Here is a 24,103-nt window from a genome sequence, read left to right as displayed (position 1 = left end):
CTTTTTTTTTTTTGCAATTGTTTTTCAAGTTTCGCTCAACATTAGTTTTATAAAAGACGTCAGAATGTTCTGCCGTAACACACTTAGATGTTAGGATTAATTTGTGTTATTTATGATATAATTGATTATGGTTGTATTTAGGGTTAGTGTTTAGATTTATAGATTAGGGTTTAGGGTTTAGATTCTAGGGTTTATATTTTAGGGTTTAAGGTTTAGATTCTAGGGTTTATATTTTAGAGTTTAGAGTTTAGATTTAGGGTTTAGGGTTCCGAGTTTATAGGGTTTAAAGTTTAGGTGTAGGGCTTTGGGTTTAGATTTATTGCTTAGGGTTTAGATTAGAGTTTAGGGTTTAGATTGTAGGGTTTATATTTTAGGGTTTAGGGTTACGGTTAGGGTCTAGAGTTTTTAGGGTTTAGAGTTTAGGTTTAGGGTTTAGGGTTTAGATTTAGGGTTTAGAGTTTAGATTTAGGGTTTTGGTTTTGATTTAGGGTTTAGGTTAGGGTTTAGGGTTTGGATTTAGGGTTTAGGGTTTAGAGTTTAGGTTTAAGGTTTTGAGTTTGGATTTAGGGTTTAGGGTTTAGGTTAGGGTTTAGGATTTAGATTCTAGGGTTTAGATTTTAGGTTAAGGGTTAGTGTTTAGATTTATAGTTTAGGGTTTACATTCTAGGGTTTATATTTTGAGGTTTAGATTTAGGGTTTAGGATTCAGAATTTTTGAGGTTTTGAGTTTATATTTAGGGTTTAAAGTTTAGGTTTAGGGTATTAGGTTTAGATCTAGGGTTTAGGGTTTAGATTTTAGGATTTAGAGTTTAGATTTAGGGTTTAGATTTTAGGGTTTAGAGTTTAGGTTTAGGGTTTTGGGTTTAGATTTAGGGTTTAGGATTTTGGTTATGGTTTAGGGTTTAGATTCTAGGGTTTCGATCTTAAGGCTTAGGGTTTAGGGTTAGGGTTAGGGTTTAGATTTAGTTTTTAAATCAAAGAGTTTAGAAGAGTTTAGGGTTTAAGGTGTTGGATTTAGATTTTATGGTGTAAGATTTAAATTTTATGGTTTAGATTATATTGTTTAGGGTTTAGATTAAGGTTACCTAATATTATCATATGTGATCTTTGTAATCTGTACATTGATTTTACTAATTAAACCTGTAATCTTTATATTATGATGTATTTTTACTATAATTATTTATGGTGTTATTTTAAATCTGTATATTTAAACAAATTCTATTTAAGTTTACATATGAATCTCCTAATGTACTTTTACTTTTGATCTTACAGGGAAATAAAATAAGAACTACAGTTTACAAAATATAATGGCTTTTTCTACTCATACCTTCAAAGAAGGTAGTTTTGTTGAAATTACCAACTTTGATGTGATACTAGACAAAGATGAATACAAACTTGTGGACCGCGAATTTAAAATCAGTTTGTTGAAAAAACTATATGATCTTATGTTTGTATAATCATATTATTCTGTAATTCTAAACAAATTGACGATATAAATATGTTACAAATAGTAGTCATATGGTAAGCTCGACTTTAGATAGTTCATCTTATGTTGTTAGATTGTTTGGAGAATATGAAACTTATAGGCAAATTAATAGCAAACAAACAAAAATAATATAATACCGTATTAATAAATTATTTGACCCTTCAAAAATTCTGCAAAATCGCGGGTCTTTAACTAGTTCTATAATGATAATGTCATTATTAGGATTATTAGGCTAATTTATTTGTTAAGAAAAAATTAAAAAAAAAATTCTAAGCATGGTGGGTGATGTCATTAATCTAAATAATTTTGAATTAAAATTAAATCTTATTAATTAATTATTATTATTAAATCTTATTAATTAATTATTATTATTACTAAAATTAAATAATTTTGAATTATTTTAATTAATTATTTTGAATTGAGTACGAGAAGGTATAAAAACTAGGCAGGAGGAAACCAATTCTGAATTTGTATTTTAATTTACACTTTTAAATAAAATGACAACCAATATTATTTTTTATGATTGGATGTGGATTGTTTGATATGTATTTTAGGTGTTTGATGAAATGTTCAGCTGACGTGTTTCTTAGTCTGACTCTGTGGTTCCACTGGTCATTAAACTAAATGACTTTAGCATTTACGTTCACTTAATACCAAAAAAACATATCATTAAACTGTTTCGTTTAAATAAATCCATGATTTCACGGGTCATTTCACTAGTATAAATATAAATTGCTTGGTTATTAAATTAAATTAAATCCTAATTTATTTTACAGATATAAATATTGAATTTTTATTGGTCTCCGGAATAAACTTGGCCTCTAAAAATATCCCACGTAACATAACTTTGTTCCATACGGCCATAATCACCGCATCAGTCTTCAAAAAATTCATCATTCATCTCTTCCCCGCTGGTATGTTCGATCACTCCTTCATGGTTTTTTTTAGTGCTGTTCTGTTTTCTTCATCAATCCAAATACCAATTGAAACGTTTGTTATCTGATCTACGTGTTCGTGAATAATAGTTTTCAAAATTTATTATGAAATCATTCCCATATATAAGATGTGAATCGTTTATTTAGTTTATAGTTTGTTGTTTTCATATTCTTTTGTTTATACTAGCAAAAAGATTACTGTAAATTTAGTTTTTTTTTTTTTTTTTTTTTTATTATGCACTGGACACCGGAGTATTATTTATGTATGCATCTGTATATTCTTTGGATTATATGCTAAGTTGCAATATTTGATAATGTTAATATGGATAGAACAAGTGTAGGGTAATTAACTCAATTATTAGTGCTAATAGAGCATATTCATATCGTATTTGTAGAGCTCGATTGTAACTTGATTGAGACCAACTAAACTGAAAGAGGGGCTAATTAACAATACTATTGATTAATGTTGTCATATAAGAACTTCTGGTACAAATTTAGGACATGGTTTAGTAGTTCTCTTCCAATTATACAATGATGTTTACATCAATTGAAGTTCACTAAGAGATATAATTGTTGTACGTGATCCATACCGCGTGAATGTCTGATTAGGTGGTTAGTACTTAGTATAGGTATTAAACTGTTACCTCACATGTCATCATGTTTTTAGATGGCCTCTAAACTTGTTATATGTTTTAGTTGGATCTTTTTATAGGTTAGCACGGTTGCAACAAAAGCTAAGCCTCAACATATGATGTTTCTTTTACTGTAGTTTATGACATTTTAAAGAAACATTAATGATTTTATGTGTTTAAATAATTATTGCGTATAGATCATTATTTTAATCTTGATGTGTTAGTTCCATACCTCTCTGTTGGATTTTATTTCCTCGTTTCCATTTTGGTCATTTTATCATTTTTTAACAGCTTCAACTACTTTGTCAAACACTTAAATATATCTTAAAAAGCTCCAGTTACCAGCTTCCAACTTCCATGGCGGATCGGCTTCTACTTGATATTATATTAACCGAAATTCTTCCAAGGTTGCCTGTCAAATCTGTATCGCGTTTTAAGTGTGTTTGTAAGCTATGGATATCATACTTATCATCTCCGAAATTCTCCAAGATTCAACTTAGTCATGTAAATAATAACAAATTAAACCACTCTAAGCTTATTGTATTCTCACGTGAATCACCTACCACTTTTCGCATCTTTGATTGTGAGGAACCTGATGCTGAATTAACTCCAAGTAAGAACTTTCCATTTAAAGGCGACTGTGATCATATACGGCTTCTAGCATCTCAAAACGGACTTGTGTGCGTTGGAATAGTAACGGGTATTATTTACTCTGACTTTATATTGTGGAATCCTGTCACAGGTGAATATAAGATCTTGTCAAAAAACAATTCTCATAATGAATGTTACTCATATATAATCACTACTCGGACAGCCTCTTTCTTATCACTGTCGTACAACTCTTGTGAGGACGACTACCAGCTTCTACGTGTTATCTCTAACAATGTTTATATATACTCATTGAAAAACGACTCTTGGATGAAGGTAGACGTTTCTTTTAATGGTATGATCCCATCGTTTGCACTACTGAGCGAAAACAGTATTTATTTTTTAGAAAAAGGAGGAGGACAATTATCTAGTAATTCACATTCCTCCTATTCACTGAAAAGATTCGATTTGACGACCAAAAAGTGGATAGGGATAGCAACTCCCCCTTTAAGAAATCGACTATTAAAATACCAGATGGTAATTAAGGTTATAAATGGACGGCTTGTGTTATTTGTGTATTATGACGCTTTTAGTATGTGGAGGGTCGAAAAATGCACGATGGATGTCAACGGTCGATGTTGGGAAAAGTGGATCTGGTTAAATCCTCATCCGAAATATGTACCACTCCACTACATGAGGAACGGAAATTGGCTCATGTATTATGGATCTATACATGATAGATTTGGATATGTTTATGTAGCAGACATGAAGAAGAACATAATTAAACGTATATATTTTTTAAATGGTATTACTAGACTCTCGGATGTCTCTCCAGACGGGAAATTCGTCGAAACTTTTGAGTCGCCGAATCAATATACTATGATCAAGTAACAGATCCATCCATCCATCAGACTCACTCTGTTACTTGGTTATTTTCTTATTTTGATTGATCACAGTTTGCCTTATACTCTGGTCAGCTTGTTAACGAACAATGTTGTTCTCATATATGAACTTCGTATTCTAGCGCATTTTTTTTTTTTTTTTTTTTTTTTTTTACTTTTACATAGTTGTGCTTCTTTAACTGCTTTTTTTTTTTTTTTATATGAACTTTTTATTCGTCAATTTACATAGTTGTGCTTCCTTATATCCACTTTTAACATGTTCAAATTGCAGTAATTTTACTTAATACTTCTGAAATAACAGGCATTTAAGTTCAGTTTTTCAGAACTGTTAACAACTTAACCATCTTTCAACAATATACCTTTATTTGGTCACACGCACAATTTTCTCGCAGTAATAAACAGATGAGCTTTTTACTTGTCACTCTACAAGTTAATCATGGATGACGATTTATTATTGAATCAGAATTAACTTGAAATACCCACTTCCATTTATGAACAAGTGTGTGGTGAAAGCTTTTAGCTTCTGATGTTGAGCTCACTTGTAACTCCGAAATTTTGAAACATTTATTTCAGCAACTTTACAATACGTTTCGGGTCCCACAAAATCTGATTTAACCTCTTAGGGCATGACTATTACAAAGCTGACTCTCTCACCTTTCTACAGAGAGCTTATTTGTTAAAAACAAAGTTACGGTTTGAAAGTTATAGCCTCACGAAGTTAGACTTTCAAACTGGTACTGTTGTACTCATGTTGCTCCTACCTGCTATTTTTACACAACAATTACAGCCTCACAGTACATTTTTTCCAACCATTTAACACCCGTTTAGACTCGATGAACCCAAACATATAATATACTTTGTTGAAGCTTGTTGGGTCTACTTCCTAACCCAATTATTAGTTTTCCTCAAAGATCACTCAGTTTCATTTTATGAGTCCCCAAAGTAGTAGGCCCGAGAGTCATTTTTACGTATGTACCAAATGGCTCAAAACTTACCCTTTTACCAAAATACACCCTAGCTCATTTTAAAATACCAAACCCTACCAATTTACTAAATACAACATATGGGGCATGTCTAAATTAACAATTATCTAATTTGACTCTCAATTGGTCAAACGGGTCGAACTCACCCTAATGGACACCAAGAGGATTTTAACTTTATTCCACCCAAAATGCTATCATTTCGTTACGAAATTCATCAGTAAAACTATTTGTAAAACCATCATATGATTACAAAACTAAATATACCATATGACCTTATTAGTATAACAAAAGAAAAGGGTGGTCTATCACAAGTTAACTACTGATGCTTTAAACACTACATGAAAAATCGTAATTAGTAACCATATTTTAGTAACGATTTATTATTTAGTCACTAATAAAGCAATTTAGTTACCATAATAAAGTCGTCATTAAATTTTGATCACAATATGATATTAGAGACTTAAAAAAAATTGTCACTAAAATATACAAATAGAGACCAAAAAGTAGTCACTAAGATAAACAAATAGAGACCAAAAAGTGGTCACTAATTTGAAAAAATAGATAGTCAATGATAAAAATATACCGCCCATGCCAATTATAATATACCATTTTGAAGCTTGTTGGGTCTACTTCCTAACTTAATTATTAGTTTTCCTCAAAGCAGGGTGGGTCCTGAGTTTTTCAGTGCCCCGAGCGAGAAGATAAAAAAAATGCCCCTATGAATAAATAATATCTTTTGGAGGTTTGAAAGCTAGTCGATAACTTAATTGTACCATATTTGATTCTATTTAGAAGTTTTAAAGGTTTCAAGAATATATATGAATATTAGTTGCTTCATTAGAAACATGAAACACATGATATACGTAATCTCAATTGTTAGAACAACGTATTTTCATCTTGTTGAAATTAAAGTTAAGCTTTTAAAAGGATGCATTAACCGGACGTGAAATTTAGGTACTTCAGTTTCAAGCTCAAGAACCTTCGTCTTGAGATTATATATTTTTATCTACAAAAAATAAAAGCAATTTAGCAAAAGACATGGTCAAAGCATATAAAGTACACCAATATATTTCTACTTCAGTTTCATTTTCATCCAACCGCCCTATTTATGCTTTTGTAAAATTTAAACAAATCTACAGAGTAGTTTAACTAGTAAAATGGAAGAAATTCTAGTATTTAAAAGTGATAGAAAGACGATTTCCATTCTCATTTAATAGCCGAAAGATCTCCTTACCAATTCAAGAATTATAGCTTGTAACTAGAGTAATGTTTTACCCTTTAAAAAAAGAATGAAAAATAATAGCTTACTAAATGTTTGGATCATCTCTAATAGATAAATGGGCTTAACACAATATATTATACTTCTTAAAACCAGTTTGAACAATTGATTGGATTCAATTAGTTTTGGGTCGGTCTAGAGCAAAATATAGGGCCCCTATTAATGGGCCCTGAGCAAGTGTGCTTCTTGCCCCCCATCCGGGCCAGGCCTGCTTCAAAGATCACTAAGGGCCTGTTTACTTTTTTTTCTTATTAAGTTCTATGGATATAGATAGCAAGATGTATATAGATGGCTATATGCAGTAATTAGTGAATGAATAATGTTGTTTACTTTTTAACGGAATAAAATGACTAAATGATAAAATTGACTATTTTACCCTTAAACTAAAATATTATTTTTAAACTAACAAACACTTCACTTACATAGTATATAGTTCGTCTAATTTAATAGGTAAGAGGTTGTTTTTTTTTTTTAATAAATATAATATAGAAAGTCAGAATATATACAAGTTACTTTCATATTTTCAATTTAGAAATTCAAATTATAAGTGGGTATTTGATGCATCATATGAGAAAAAAACAAACCCTAATTTGTCGATTACTTTCCCAGCTTCCCCTTTTCATAATTTCCATATTTATATTAAAATTGAAAAGTTCATCTTCTGACTTCAAGATCTATGTACAATTAAATTAATCTACTGTTATAAATCCCATGAACATGGCGAATCACTAGGAAAAAAAGGAGATGTCGTCATTGAAAAAAATAGGAAATGGTAGATCGCTTGAAATTTTGGAGATGAATGGAGGCTTGAAAAAATGAAGATGAATGGAGGCTTTAGAAAATGAAGATGGTGAATAACTCGTAATAAATCACTAGAATGTTGAAGAAGAAAAAGGAAGGGTAGTACTGACAAAGGCAAGTAAAAGAAAGTCCATATGTGACAAGTGTGGTTTTTGGAATTACCGATTAATGCTTGTAGGCAGCCTTTTCATTAATTTAGAGCCCAAGTAAACAACATTTAAACTGACCGAAAAAGTCCTCCATTCACTTCAGCCCATTAATTCATAAATAAACAGGCCCTAAGCAGTGACGGAATCAGAAATTATTTTCATCGGGAGCGAAACCTTTTTTAAAAACTTTCACATTCACGGTAAATTTTTTCTTCCATTCTTCCATGAAACTACAACCTTTTGGGTCATGAGCTTTTGGGTTGAGGGCAAAATCTAGAGTCTTTTAGGCAAAATATGAAGGCTTTTGGGGGCAAAATCAAATTGCAAGTCTGAAATTTCAAATCCACCAGTGCAAAATTAAAAAAAAATTAAAAACTTTAACACTAAAAATTTCAAATCCACTAGGGCGGGTGCCACCACCTACCCCTATGTAGTTTCGCCCATGAGTATAAGGAAATTTATAGATCTTGATGATGGAACTGAAAATGTATTAATTAATTTTCAAAATTTAACACTAACTATATTAATTAATTTATTAACTACTCTTTATAACCAATGACAAATTAGACAATTCATTATCATATTTTAAATCTAATAAAAAGTCAAAGCTGACTGTTTTTTATGACGGAGGGAGTATCATTACCGTTTGGCTTAATATTTGGGGTAGATCCTCCTCATTCCTAAACATATTCATCATTGTTAACTTCTAAAGATACATACAAAACTTCCGATGAAATTATATTTTACATCTGGAATTTATATTTGCAAGAATAAGTAATAAAGTACGGAGCAATAAAAAAAAAGCGATATTAAAAGGGGAAAACAAATCGAATACTTACAAATTAATACGGAGTGGTTAAATATACAGTCAAACTCTTTCGCGTAAAATCAAAAAAGTAAAATAAGGGCTTCTGTTTCTCTGTCGAGCTAGGATGACGACGAATTTCAGAATTCATGGTTGTATGAAAGCAGTTAGAAGAATAGGTAATACTATTACTCATAATAATAATAATCTCAATCGTTTTCTTGTTCCAATATCTTCATCATCGTGTTTTAGTAATTATCACTCTAAATATTCTTCTTGTGAGCATCCGATTAATGACGTTATCAATGAGTTTGATCATATGATACAGACACGACCTCTGCCTCCTATTGAAGACTTTTATAATATGATGTTACATAATCTTGCTACCAAAAAAACATATGATTCTTGTACCCTTGTTCTTGAAAGGTTCTAACGAATGTCTGCAGTTGGAATTCCTGTTAATTCTTCCACTGCTGATAGTTTAATCAAGTGTTACTGTCATTTGCAACAATCCAAACTTAGTTTCACTGTCTTAGGTTGTTGCTTAAAACAAGGTATCGTACCACCTGCTGATGTGTCGATATACAATACGATATTAGACGGGTTTATCGGTGAAGATAGGACTCACGAGGCAGAAAGATCGTTCAAAAAGATGTTCATCTTTAACAACAACGATGAATCAGCAGCAGATGAACTACTACTACTTTGTAAGCCTGATATTGTGACCTACAACACTATGCTTAAAGGCCTTTGTAAGGTTGGTAATAACTTTACTGTCATTGCTTTGCTCAGACTAATGGACGGAAGAGGTTGTAAACCATATATTTTTCGTATAATACCGTCATCGATGGTATTTGTAGCGACCCAGGGGTAGTAAATACGATAGATGACGCTTTAAAGCTCTTTAATGAAATGTTTTCTATTAAAGGTATACGTCCCGATGCGGATATGTACAAGTCGTTGATTTTTGCTTTACTAAGTTGGGTCGTTGGGATAGTTGCATAAGATGGTAAAGCAAATGGAGGATGAGAGTATCTGTCTAGATATGCAGATATTAAATATAATAGTTGGTGAGCTTTCTAAACAAGATAACTTTATAGAGGCGACAAATGTAATAATATGTATGTGGGAGAGTAAGAATTTTCAGCCCGACTTAATTACATACAAATGGCTTATTCACGTGTTATCTTCTGACGGTCAAATGAGCTTGGCGTGGAAACAATATCGATTCTTGAAGAGACGGGGAATGAAGAATATTATGGGAATGAAACCCGATAACGTTATCTACAACACATTATTGGACGGGTTTATAAAGCATATGAAAGAAGACGTGGCTATGAATATATTTAGTTTTATGCCTAAAGAATATATGAATAAAGTGGCTCACTACCTTTTAACAGGGCTAATCACTAGGACTAACCCTGATAATTATCAATCTGAAGAAGAATATAAGCGAGATATCAAGTGCATTTATTTATATAATTTATATATGCACGGCAACTCGTACGAAAATGCACTAGATTTGTTTATTTCATGGAGGATCGACATGATGAGCTAAACTCATATATTGAAGTTTACAATATCCTTATCTTTGGTGCGAACAAATGCGGAAGGTTTGATATTGCTAGACAATTTTTCCATGAGCTAAGTGTTAAAGGTTTGGAACTTGATGATGTGACGTATACTTTGATTATTCGCGGTTTTTTTCGGGAAGGGATGGTTAAGGATGCGAAAAGGATGTTTAATAGAATGAACCGAAGCGGTTTCTTGTCGGATAGTGTAATAGATGTCAATCAGATACCTTTATGCTATTTGGAGGAAGATGCGTTTTCTAGAGTGGCTTGTCTTTATGCTGACATGAGCGGATTAGGGTACGGATCTAGGCCTCCTCTGTTAAAGTGGATGTTTCATATTCTGATTGAATTGTACAGTACATCATACAAAGACATATATAGCCAAAGCCTAAGGGATACAAAAGGGCTAGGCCCAAGCAACACAATAAATGGGCTAACAATCATATCGGCTAACACCCCCCCGCAGTTGAAGCGGGAGTATTGCGGACGATCAAACTTGATCTGAACTCATCAAACAATGCATACGGGAGACCTTTGGTGAAGATGTTTGCAAACTGATATCTGGATGGCACGTGAAGAACCCGTACCTGCCCCTGAGCAACAAGATCGCGAACAAAGTGAATGTCGATCTCAATGTGCTTGGTCCGCTGATGCTGAACTAGGTTAGTAGACAGGTAGACCGAGCTGACTTTATCACAATATACCAAAGTAGCAGAGGTGAGAGGATAATGAAGCTCGCGGAGAAGATTACGGATCCAGCAAGTCTCTGCAACGGCATTGGCAACCCCACGGTACTCCGCTTCGGCACTAGAGAGAGAGGGCGTGAGTTGCCGCTTTGACGAACATGATAAAAGGTTGTTACCGAGGAAAACACAGTAGCCAGAGGTAGAGCGTCTGGTAGTTGGGCAGCTGGCCCAATCAGCGTCAGAGTATGCAACCAAAGTAGTGGGTGATGATGCATATAACTGTAAACCGAGATCACTAGTACCCTGTATATAACGAATGATCCGTCTGAGGGCATGCATGTGCTGTTCCCGAGGATCGCGCATGAAGAGGCATATCTGTTGAACAGCGTATGTGATATCTGGGCGAGTGAATGTAAGGTACTGTAATGCGCCTGCAAGGCTCCGATAGAGAGTCGGGTCCTTGACAGGAGGTCCGTGACTAGTAAGCTTGGCATCCGGTTCAACCGGGGTCCTGCAAGGATGACAAGTGGGCATTCCGACCCGCTCAATAACCTCAGTAGCATATTGCCTCTGAGAGAGGAACATGCCAGATGCGGTGCGGGTGGCGTGAATCCCAAGAAAGTAGTTCAAGGGACCCAAATCAGTCATAGCAAATTCCTTATGTAAGGAAGAAATAATCCGCTGAAGTAAACCTGTAGAAGAAGTAGTCAACACAATATCATCAACATACAAAAGCAGGTAGGCTGTGTCGGATCCCTGGCGATAAATAAAAAGGGATGTATCACAGCGGCTTTGGTGAAAACTAATCCGCTGGGCATATCCTGCAAAATGCTGAAACCAGGCGCGAGGGGCCTGTTTAAGGCCATATAAGGATTTCTGCAATAAGCAGACATGATGCGGTATCTGGGATCCCGAAACCCTGGTGGCTGGTGCATATAAACTGTCTCTGAAATCTGTCCATGAAGAAAGGCGTTCTTGACATCCAGCTGATGAACTGGCCAGTGTGGAGAAACTGCAAAGCTGAGGACAGTACGTATCGATGCTGGTTTAACAACCGGGCTAAAAGTCTCATCACAATCAATGCCAACCTGTTGGCTTCGACCGTTAGCAACGAGTCGAGCCTTATACCTGCTCAAATTACAGTCTGCATTATACTTGTGCTCGAATAACCACATGGAGCGAATTTGTTCGTGTCCGATGGGCGAGGCACAAGTTTCCAAGTACTGTTGTTAATTAAGGCATTATATTCATCAGTCATAGCTTGTTTCCAGTTAGGGTCGTGAAGAGCATCGAGGTAAGAGTGGGGAATGGGAGATATGGTAGTTGTGTGAAGGTTGAGACGTTGAACCGGCTTGGTGGTACCAAGGCGGGTGCGAGTGATCATAGGGTGAGTGGAGAGAGAGGTAGAGGAAGATGTAGCCTCAGTAGGAGGAGGTTATGGCTAAGGAATAGGGTGTGGTGGAGGTGTGGGGTCGGTAACCTCATTAGGAGGAGGTTGTGTCTCCGGAATAGGATGAGGTGGAGGTGTGGTGTCAGTAGCCTCAGTGGGAGGAGGCTGTGTCTCCGGTGGTAGATGAAATGTTCGGGAAAATATATTTGGAGGAGGGTCCAGAAAGTCATAGGATGGTGGTTGAGTGGGTGTCATGGAACCAAATGGGAAGCATGTCTCATCGAAGGTGACATGTCGAGAGATGATGATTTTGTTAGTGGTAATATCCAGACAACGATAACCCCGATGATTAGAGGGGTACCCAAGAAAAATACATGGAGTAGAGCGAGGAGCAAGTTTGTGTGTGGTGTGAAGGTGGGGATAGCAGAGGCAACCGAAGACTCGAAGAGTGGTGTAATTAGGTTTTTGTTTGTAGAGACGGAAGTGCGGGATGTCATGATTGATGGCAGAAGAGGGAAGAATGTTAAGTAGGTAGGCTGCCATGTTGAGAGCTTCCACCCAGTATGTGGGCGGGAGATAAGCTTGAAAGAGTAGGGTGCGAATTAGATTGTTAATGGTGCGGAGCATGCGTTCAGACTTTCTGTTTTGCTGAGAGGTATGAGGACATGAGAATCGAAATTGAATACCATTAGTTTGAAGAAGTTGATGGAAAACAGTGTTATCGAATTCACCCCCATTATCACATTGAAAAGCTTTGATTTCTTGATTAAATTGAGTGCGAACAAATGTACGAAATTGTATAAATGTGGTAAGTGCGTCAAATTTATTGCGTAACGGAAAAACCCATACATAGTGCGAAAAATGATCAAGAAAAATAATATAATATTTTAAACCACTAAGACTAGGAACAGGAGACGTCCATAAATCCGAATGAATAATATCAAAAGTAGCATTAACGTTAGAACTAGAAACAGAAAAAGGGAGACGCACGTGTTTGCCAAGCTGACAAGCATGACAAAGTACGGGGGACGACGATTTATTACAAATAATATCTTTTTTTAAAAGGAGTCTACGAAAAATATCATGTCCGGGATGCCCGAGACGCTGATGCCATGTTACAGGACTGGTGAGAAGAGTCTGCTGAGAAGAGTGAGAGGTAGGTAATGTAAGTGGGTAGAGATCCCCGGTGCTATCACATCGAAGAAGCAAACGACGCGTCAAATAATCATTCACAGAGAAACCAAAAGGATCAAATTCGACGGAAACTAGATTATCACGGGTAAATTGACGAACAAATATGATATTTTTAACGATGTTAGGGGTTACAAGTACATTATTTAAATGTAACGGTCGGTGAACATTGGGTAACAAGCTATGGCCGGTGTTGGTGACGGGAATGGTGTTCCCGTTACCGACGGCTACTGATGAATATTTGCAATTATTAAAAACAGTACTAAAATTATTAATACAGGAGGTAAGATGTGAAGACGCACCCGTGTCCATGTGCCACCCGGCAGCACCGTAATCCTGAGTCTGTGTATGTGGATCGGCTGTAAAGGACTCAAAAGAAGCGGGCTGAGCTGTGTTAAGGCATTGGGCATGCTGTTGAGCCTGCTGCTGGTGAGATACCATCCTGTGTTGAGCTTGTATGATATTTAATAGTTGAGCCTCCATTATTTGTGTAACTGAATTGTTTTTTTTTTTTTTTTTTAATATCCCACTTAGAATTTTAATTCATAGACAAAAGAAAAATAAATTAATTCCAATTGCAAAATGACAGCCTTTTCTCTGTACGGTACCACCTACCAACACCGATAATAAATTGGGACCATCAAACAACTAAATTGTTTATTCTTGTTAGGCCACTCCCTATCGTAACTAAACTATTCATCATCTTAACCTTCCACATCAGCGTCACATCAACACCAATATTCTATAACTAACCCATAACTAAACACTCCCTATAATGGCTAAAACAATACTCCTCTTAATCTACAATGTACAAGCAATAAAGCATCAAGTCCAAACAATAAAAAGTCATTGGGACCCACAATTGCTATAACTAACATATATACTTCCGTTAAATCCATGGTGAATGCGGGTAACTAACGCGGGTAATTAAGTCGTGCCTATGGTTCATTACGGGTAATGACGGATAACTACGGATAACTAGCGGGTAATGGAACCATAGGGAGTGCTCTTACCAATCAAATGCTCCCTTCTTTCCTTCAATTAAATTAACCTGGACTCTGTTTCTTCTTGACTATGTCAACTGAGAACCCCAAGGGGAGTCCCACGTTTTTTTTTTTTTGTTTTTTTTTTTTTTAAACACACTAGTCTCAATCGTGAAGAACAAGTTGATTCCTTAGAACACACTTATTCGAACGAATCTCAATCGTGCAAATGAAACTTGAAGATGAAGATGAAAAATAAGTTGCAGATTCCGGCGAAAACAGAGGCGGCTTATGGCGGTGGAGAACTGAAAACACTCAAATCAAAGGTAAAACTTTTGATTGTGCTTGCTAAACATTCATAGACCTCTGATTAACCATTGACCAACGAATTAAAGATTTGAATGTTGGAGGTGGGATCTCAACAGCAGCGACGAGTTTTTTTTTTTTTTTTTTATGATTTGTATGAGGAATCGGAGGTGGATCTTTTTGTGCTAGGGTTTTAGATGTTTGGCTCTAATACCATGTTAAAGTGGATGTTTCATATTCTGATTGAATTGTGCAGTACATCATACAAAGACATATATAGCCAAAGCCTAAGGGATACAAAAGGGCTAGGCCCAAGCAACATAATAAATGGGCTAACAATCATATCTGCTAACATCCTCCACTTGTTGCAACCCTTCTAAGGTTAAATCTTACGGAACATGCAGTTTATAAAGCAACCAACTCATACCCATTTGTTCCCCAGCTTAGTAGTAGTAATCGTAACTTACTTGTGCCGGTTGATCCTCACACCTAGTATACGTCTGAATTCAAGTTGCAACAACTTCCCTTTTGGTATCACAACTAATCTAGACATTTATTATTATTATTATTATTATTATTATTATTATTATTATTATTATTATTATTATTATTATTATTATTATTATTATTATTATTATTATTATTATTATTATTATTATTATTATTATTATTATTATTATTATTATTATTATTATTATTATTATTATTATTATTATTATTATTATTATTATTATTATTATTATTATTATTATTATTATTATTATTATTATTATTATTATTATTATTATTATTATTATTATTATTATTATTATTATTATTATTATTATTATTATTATTATTATTATTATTATTATTATTATTATTATTATTATTATTATTATTATTATTATTATTATTATTATTATTATTATTATTATTATTATTATTATTATTATTATTATTATTATTATTATTATTATTATTATTATTATTATTATTATTATTATTATTATTATTATTATTATTATTATTATTATTATTATTATTATTATTATTATTATTATTATTATTATTATTATTATTATTATTATTATTATTATTATTATTATTATTATTATTATTATTATTTAATATAAAATATAAATGATTAATGATGTTGTCGTTGTTATTATTCTTTACTAGTTTATAACCCGCGATTTCACGGGTTTTTAAAATAAGAGATTATAATCATTGAAAAAAGATAAATATGGTGAAATATAATTCACAATACTATATATTTTGGAGTATTTGATAGCTTGAGACTATTATACAATACTCGAGACCAACATGGAACTTTTGTTTTTGAAGACTTCTAATGCCAGAAGTCCTTATTTATAGAAATAAATGTACCATACGCATAGCTTTAGTAAGGCTAAATTACCCATCATTGGTGTATATTGACAAGCTTTAAGATATACGATCTGTATATAAACACTCATTTATAGTATATACATCGTATTAACAAAAATATAAAATCTTTACTATATATATATATATATATATATATATATATATATATATATATATATATATATATATACACATCGACCATGGTGATTGTTCGCGATAATAGGTGACAAATATTGTACTAATATAAACCATTTTGAAGATCTAAGCTTTAACCGACTTTTGAACATACATTGTTTTGAACCGTATAAATTGAAAATTACGTTCAACGAAAACGATATGAAGAGATTTCAAGTAGAATATAAGATATCAAGATATTCAAACCAGATGTTGTAGGTGAATTACTGATACGCAACAGGTCTATTCGTTTGTAAGTTCTCCTTTCCAACATATGATGATAACTTTTCGTTGTCCTCCAAGATCTGATGCTCTCGCGTTTTGGGATCAATGAGTCTGCAACTGGAATTTATAAACACAAGCCTTTAATATATAAAAATAGACCATGATTTGGTAATTACTCTAAACTGGAATTATAATTTTAACAATCAGCTGTACCAACTTATAGGGAGTTCATTTACCTCATCATATTCATACGAAAATAAAATACACAAGACCATGATCAGACATAAACAAATCTACAAAACGAATACTGGTTCAAAAGTAATTGGCAATGCATTCAAATCTTTTCAATTTAATACAAGTGTAATCATTTTTAAAAATAATAATTCATATCCATGTTGTTCTTGAGGAGCATCTCTTAATAATTTTTCCGATGATTTTAGCTATACTCAATACCATAGTTATAAAAAATCATTGAAGTATACTCTTTATCTCTCAATCTGTCAATATGTATAACATAAGAAACTACTGTGTGTGAAATCTTGCATCACAAATGCGTAATTAAATGTGACAAACGAATGCACTGGAAATTCACCGAAGACAAAAGTATAAAGATGATGAAAAGAACTAAGGAAGGGTGATGGAAAACCTGAGTAACCATCAACAGCTATACCAATATAGTCACCATATGCATCCATAACCAAATACCCACAATAGCAGCTAGTACCAATAGTGATGTTATAGTTCCTGCATCAACATAGAATTTAACTTAAAGAAACTCTTTTAAATCACCAGCCCATATGATCAAGGATGTAAATATATCAACCAACACCTAAAGAAACATGGATTTGAACATCATTGAATGGCTCATGACAAGTTGGTTTTTACAAAAATCAATACATAATGTAGCTGCATCCAAGAGGAGTTGCTTGAATTATTTTGGAATTTTCTTTTCTTTGAAAAAGTCATTTTTAATTCTTCAATTAAAAGGTATATACATTCAGTCTGCAACCTGAATGTAAAAATAGAAACTTTAAAATTTGGATACATACCATAACAATTTTTTGGTGAAGTTAGTTACTTATTTAGACACTTATGACTTTCCCCTTATTTATAAATGTGTAATGTGGGCAACAATGACCTTATAGACCCAAACCCAGTTTGACTCAAACTAATTTGTCCAAGAGAGAAAGAGAAACTAAATGAAAGTGTTACCTTTACAAGCATCTACTTCAATGATTGAAGCCATATTTACTCAACGATAACAACAATTTTGTGCACTTGCTAATCTTCAGAACCCGTTGTCACTGTATAAACGATTGTATAATAACAAAAAATAAGTTATCTTAAAACAATATTACACCATCAAAAAAGAATCTAATAGTATCAACAAAGTATTATATTAATAAGATGAGAGTTTAAGCATGCCCTGCATCAGCTTAAAATCATGTAAGTTTCAACATAGTTAGTATTATAGTATTAGCAAATAACGTAGTGGATTCTGAACACATAAAAGTATTAGATTCTAAACACATACAATTGGTAAAGTGTTATGGGTTTTATTAATAGCATGTGCAACGCACGTGTGCAGTGGATTTGAACATTCAAGTGTGCAAGGCATGTGTGAAGTAACCAAAGTAACTAACAGGAGATCATGTATATATAGTTTAGGTCAGTTGTGAGAATGAGTTAGCTTATGAAATTGTAAGTGTGTAAACACAATTCTCCCCCTTTCTCTTGTAATCTTGAACTATAATTTGAGTAACATCAATACAAGTTCAATTCGATTCATTCTTCGAGTCAGATTCTTTCTTCGACGACTTCAAGGTGATTCGAGAGCTTCTCCGATTCTATTAAATCCAGGAAGTTCATAACAATTGGTATCAAGAGCCACTTTCTTGGCACAATTTCAGCAATATTAGATCAAAATCAAGAAATTGAAGGTTCAAAGGTCTGTCATGTTGATGAAGGCCGTTAGCGAGACAGAATTGGATCAAGAATTTCAAAAAGAAGTTGGTGATTCTATCAAGAAATCTTTTCAGGAAGTTTGCGATTCAATAAAGAATTTGAACATGAAATTGGCAGGAACTTTACGCAATCAAGAAATCTTGCTTGGTAAAGAACGAAGTATGTTCAAATTAAAAGATGAAGGTAATAGGCTACCATCTCAGTATATACAAACAGAAGATATGCAAAAATTGACTAAAGGGAACCCAGGTAAGTATCAAATAAATCAAATTTTGGGTATTGATATGAGTAGTAGGAGTAGAAATCTGCATATGATGAGTAGTTCAAGGCAATTTTTGGCAAGTAAATGTGTTGAGCAGGAAAGTCCTATGAAAAACAAGAATGCATATAAGGTGTTTGAGGAAATGCCAAGATTAAAAAATGTCAAACAAAATGGCACCATTCAAGACTATTATGAAATGTTTAACACACTGTTAAGTAAGACAAGGGATTTGAAGGAAATTCAAATTATTCGTTACTTTATAAATGGGCTGCAACCAGAAATCAAGAGTAATGTTAGCATGTTTAAACCGCGTTCATTGATGGATGCATATAGTATGGCTAAAGTACAAGAAGATACGATTGAGGTAATGAAAAGGTATTCGTCAAATTCCTCATTGACAAGACCAAATGAAGAGGCTAATTGTCTAAAAGCTACATATCAGTCATCTAGTACAACCAACATAGCAAGTGCTCCGCAAGCTATTACTAAAGAGGCCGCCATTATAACACCATACACAAGAGTGCACAGAAAGCAGTTAACACAAGAAGAGTTGGATGAAAAGCTCATGAATAACTTGTGCCTCTATTGCGATCAAGGATATGTGCCTGGGCATAGGTGTAGTGGACAATGCTATGTGATAGAAATATTGGAAAAAAATGAGGGTGGAGTGAAATCTGGTGACGAGAAAGTAAAACAAAAGGAAGATTTAGTGACCGAGAATCAGAAAGATAATAATGCATTAGTAGTATACCTTTCTCTTAATGCTTTACACGCTACCAATGCGTTTCAAACAATGAAAGTTATTGGACGTGTCCAACAACAGAAGGTTCACATCATGATAGATTCAAACAGCATGCACAATTTTTTAAATCAAAGCTCAGCAAAACGATTCGGTTGTCGACTTAATTCGGTTGCTCCAATGCAAGTGATTGTACCCGGAAGCAACAATATTACTACGACTAGTGAATGTAAAGGATTTATGTGGCAACTCAATGGTCAAACTTTTGCGAGCAACATGGTTATCACTCCCTTAGGTGGTGGTTGTGACATGGTACTGGGAATCCAATGGTTAAGGACTTTAGGAGACACCCTATGGAAGTTTGATGATCTTAAAATGTCGTTCATTTACAAAGGTCGCCGGTTAGAATTACGGGGTACACAACAATCAAGGATGCACAAGGCGGGATTGAAAAAGGTGGCTAAAAATGTGGAACTAAAACAAGTTCACTTAACTGCAAAAGAAGATAATGAAGCGTGTTTAGAACAAGAATTAAGTAAGGCATTGTTGAAAGAACATGATGAGACTATTCTGGAAAAGATTGTTATGGGTATAAATGGTAGAGAAAACATGGTTGAAAGTGAACATGTTGTTGTCATTGGTGAAATTAGTGAGACTTTAATTTCTAGGAGCTCACATGAAAGTGACAAAGATGAACAAAGAAAGCTCATTCCGAAAATAGAAAAGTCTGGAGTAAAAAATGTGGATTTGGTTAAGAATGTAATGACAACTAAACATGTAAACACTTGTTGGGTCAAACAATGTTGGAGTGAGTTGTGCAACGTGGAAATGGATGTTGCAAGGAATGATTGTTATGGGAGGTTTATGCAACGTATTTGTTTCACTCCTCAATCCGAGTTAGTTTCAATCAGGGAGTTTGGACATATTCAGTATTGGAAGGCCCGAATTAAGAAGACTGAGTGGCATTTGTGGCCCAAATGGAAGTCTAAAGTTATGAAGAGAAATGTTGGTCCACCACTGATTCAAAAAGTTACAAATGAAGTAAATAATGACAAATATTGCTTGGAATTAGAGGGGCCTACTAACAATATTAATCAACTAGGACTGAGAAATTCTTTCTCTTTTTTGTTGGAGAATAATCATGTAAGTATATTCTTGCAAACAAAGAATGTTATTGGTTACTTAAAGAGGACTCAAGTGGATCGAGTTGAAACTTCAGTTCAAAAGTTTAAAGATGAGACTGATGGAATTGCTTTTTATGTGATAGTTGTCAACACCAATGATAAGGGAGCATCATTTAAGCTAGAAATGCTTGGCAATTGGAAGTGGTATAAAAAGAAAAAGGCTAATTTGAATTTTGACACAGTGGTAGTACTAATGGCATATTGTAAAGGGATCTATTGAAAATAGTTGGAAGGGGGCTCATGTATGTGCTTGATGCACCTGTTGCAGATCATGGCACATGACCAAATCAGCTATTTGATATAGCCTTAACCTTAACGAGTTGCTACTTATTTGCATTCTTGAGGACAAGAATGTTTTTAAGGAGGAAGGATTGTTATGGGTTTTATTAATAGCATGTGCAACGCACGTGTGCAGTGGATTTGAACATTCAAGTGTGCAAGGCATGTGTGAAGTAACCAAAGTAACTAACAGGAGATCATGTATATATAGTTTAGGTCAGTTGTGAGAATGAGTTAGCTTATGAAATTGTAAGTGTGTAAACACAATTCTCCCATTTCTCTTGTAATCTTGAACTATAATTTGAGTAACATCAATACAAGTTCAATTCGATTCATTCTTCGAGTCAGATTCTTTCTTCGACGACTTCAAGGTGATTCGAGAGCTTCTCCGATTCTATTAAAACCAGGAAGTTCATAACATAAAGAAAACCCTATCACTAATCAAAACACGTGGCCTGAAAACGATTGCATGATTTTGAATGTAGTATAAACACAAAAATACTATCAGTTTACTAACCACTTATTTGATGATGAAGTCATCAAGTAAGCGCCTCCTCTTTTCTGAAATAATCACCATATGTATAACAAAATACCAGAATCGTAGAATCATGACATAGTAATCAATTTGTCCTCTGATGTGTATGATCGATGAAAAAAATCCCGAAGAATACCTGCATCATCGTCTTCATAGATGAACAAAGGTATGTTTCTAATTGACATAAATTTATTTAATCGTCTTCATATCAATTTGCATCGAGACTATCTGCCATATTAATTTCAGTATCATCGATAAAGCTAACCACAGTGATTGGATGTTAAACCTCTTCTCTTACAACACTGAATGTAACTACCGGTCTTTTTATTTGATTAGGGTTACCGGTTAATTAATTAGATTAAGGGCATGGGAATGTAACTGCTCATCAGGAAGGTAAATGACGCTATGTTCAATTTAAATGGATGAGATTTAAAAGTAGCAATCTGATCTAACGGTGGAGAATTTGACATGTGGGTTTTTAGCATTATTAATTATAACATCATAATAGTTTTCTAATTATATACCTATATCTAAAAGGCAAAGGCCAAGTGAATAGCACTATTTCTTTTTCCACTTTTCGCAAACTCAGCCCCCAAACTTTTATTAAAATACAAATCGCACCCCCACTTTATACTCTTATTATATACCTATACCTAAAATACCTATATCTAAAAGGCAAAGGCCAAGTGAATAGCACTATTTCTTTTTCCACTTTTCGCAAATTCAGCCCCCAAACTTTTATTAAAATATAAATCGCACCCCCACTTTATACTCTTATTATATACCTATACCTAAAAGTAATATAGGTCAAGTGAATAGTACTATTCCTTTTTCCACTTTTCGCAAACTTAATCCCTCAACTTTTATTAAAATACAAATCGTACCCCCACTTTATACTCTTATTAAAATACAAATCACACCCCCACTTTATACGTATATTTTTTCCCAAATTTCACAAACTTAACCCCCTAACTTTTATTAAAATACAAATCGAACCCCCACTTTACTAACTTTTTTTTACTAATATTCAATTTTCACAAACTTAACCCCCTAACTTTTATTAAAATAGAAATCGAACTCCCACTTTATACGTATATTTTTTTCAAATTTCACAAACTTAACCCCCTAACTTTTATTAAAATACAAATCGAACCCCCACTTTACTAACTTTTTTTTTTTTAAATAAAACCCGAACGCTAAAAGAAGCAACTTTCACAAAAGGAACAACCCTTCAATGTTAGATGTCGAAAAAAATTCTTTTTTACAAAATAGATCAAGACTTTTTTTAACTCGCATTCAAAACGGAGCCCCCGGCGCGAAGCGAGGGCTCCACATCTAGTTAAATATAAGAGAGATGTTGGTTTGAATTGGAATTGTTTTTTGGTGTGTCACCTAGATTTTGGTCTTAGCTAGTACGGACCTCGAGACCCGTATCATCTTTCGATTTTTGGTATTGGTCCCGGTTCCTTTTTGAAACTTCTATATCACTCATAGTGGTAATGCTGACTTTTTGTTTGATTATCGATTCCTCCAAATTTTGACCCTGAACCGTAAGGTTTTAGACTAGAGTATTTGAACTTGATATTTTTAATGTTGTTGGGGGTTCATGTCTTAATTTGCTTTTGCTTTGCATTTTTTGCTATGTTAGAATCAGTTTGTGTTTTCTTTATGTTTCATCTCTTTATCATATGGTATGTTAAGTTACTCATAACTTTGAATATACTTTTGTAGCATATGTAAGTTTATAGTATGTTAGCTTAAATTCGAGGATTATTGATGGTCTGGAAATGTGTTATAAGGGATCTAGATATCTAACTGGGTTAATAAATGGAAGAGATAGAAGCAGTGGCGGAACTTGAACTCGGATACCGACGGGTCGGTGTAAAAATTTAATAAATTTTTTATTGTCGGGGCAAACACTAAAAAAGTAAATATTTTTTTAGTGTAAAATTTTTTGTTCCGTAAAATCCAGGTAATAACCATCAAACATGATACAGTTATTCAGAATATAAGGGAATTCATAGTTACTTGACACGTATTTCTGGATCAACTTGTGCCACGTACACTTGAACGGTAGATAGTACATTGTCACAACCCAATAAGTTTGTGGCCCAACCCACTAAGATTATGACCCAATTAAGGGTTTTAACCCAAGAACTTCATGGAAGGCCCAAGAACATCATGGAAGCTCCCTAGAACTTTCCCATGAGTTCTTCCATGGAATGGTATGGAATGTTCATGGAAATATCTATCTCCATGTATATACTTGAAGTTTCTAGTACTTAGATCCTAACCATTGATTTAGATTAATCTTAGCCATCCATTTTGTGTTAGAAGTAGTATAAATAGGGGTGGTCTCATTTGGCACACCACACCTCAAATCTCAAACATTCTCTCTTGTAAAGCATTCTCAAGCAATATAAGTATTTTCTTCAATTCCACTTGTTCTATAATATTTTCTCTTTTGGTTACTTGAATCATTAAAAGGTCCGAGTAAGGCTGACTTAGTAGAGACTAAGTGCCGCACGTGAGCTTATTGAGATAAGTCCGTGACATTTGGTATCAAGAGCAAGGTTGATTCAAGGAGATGGCAACCAAGACCGAGAAGAATGTGAGCGCAACAAGTGGTGTGATGGGTGATGAGACTCGTGGCCGGGTAGAGACTCGCCAAGGAACCAAGAAG

General features: G+C 33.9%; 1 protein-coding gene and 1 long non-coding RNA gene across 2 annotated transcripts; one reads left to right on the top strand and one right to left on the bottom strand.

Annotated features, from left to right (window-relative positions):
- Positions 1 to 2,308: 2,308 nt before the first annotated feature.
- LOC139858730 (F-box protein At2g23160-like) lies at positions 2,309 to 4,657 on the top strand. Its single transcript, XM_071847568.1, has 2 exons — positions 2,309 to 2,399; positions 3,344 to 4,657. Exon 2 carries the CDS (start codon positions 3,410 to 3,412, stop codon positions 4,529 to 4,531), a length of 1,122 nt encoding a protein of 373 aa, XP_071703669.1. The 5' UTR covers positions 2,309 to 2,399; positions 3,344 to 3,409; the 3' UTR covers positions 4,532 to 4,657.
- Positions 4,658 to 16,261: 11,604 nt separating this feature from the next.
- On the bottom strand, positions 16,262 to 21,455 carry LOC139857468 (uncharacterized). Its single transcript, XR_011762533.1, has 4 exons — positions 21,403 to 21,455; positions 17,669 to 17,760; positions 17,103 to 17,200; positions 16,262 to 16,573 (listed from the first exon to the last, which is right to left on the bottom strand). It is a non-coding gene; the product is annotated as an uncharacterized lncRNA (long non-coding RNA).
- Between the last annotated feature and the right edge of the window lie 2,648 nt (positions 21,456 to 24,103).

The sequence above is a fragment of the Rutidosis leptorrhynchoides genome, chromosome 7, assembly GCF_046630445.1.
Source record: "Rutidosis leptorrhynchoides isolate AG116_Rl617_1_P2 chromosome 7, CSIRO_AGI_Rlap_v1, whole genome shotgun sequence".
NCBI classification, from domain to species: Eukaryota; Viridiplantae; Streptophyta; class Magnoliopsida; order Asterales; family Asteraceae; genus Rutidosis; species Rutidosis leptorrhynchoides.
The sequence above is the reverse complement of the archived record's forward strand: the minus strand, read 5'-3'. Positions and strand labels throughout refer to the sequence as shown.

Excerpts from the sequence above, each read along its gene's own strand:
- LOC139858730 (XM_071847568.1), top strand. The coding sequence starts at position 3,410 with ATGGCGGATCGGCTTCTACTTGATATTATATTAACCGAAATTCTTCCA.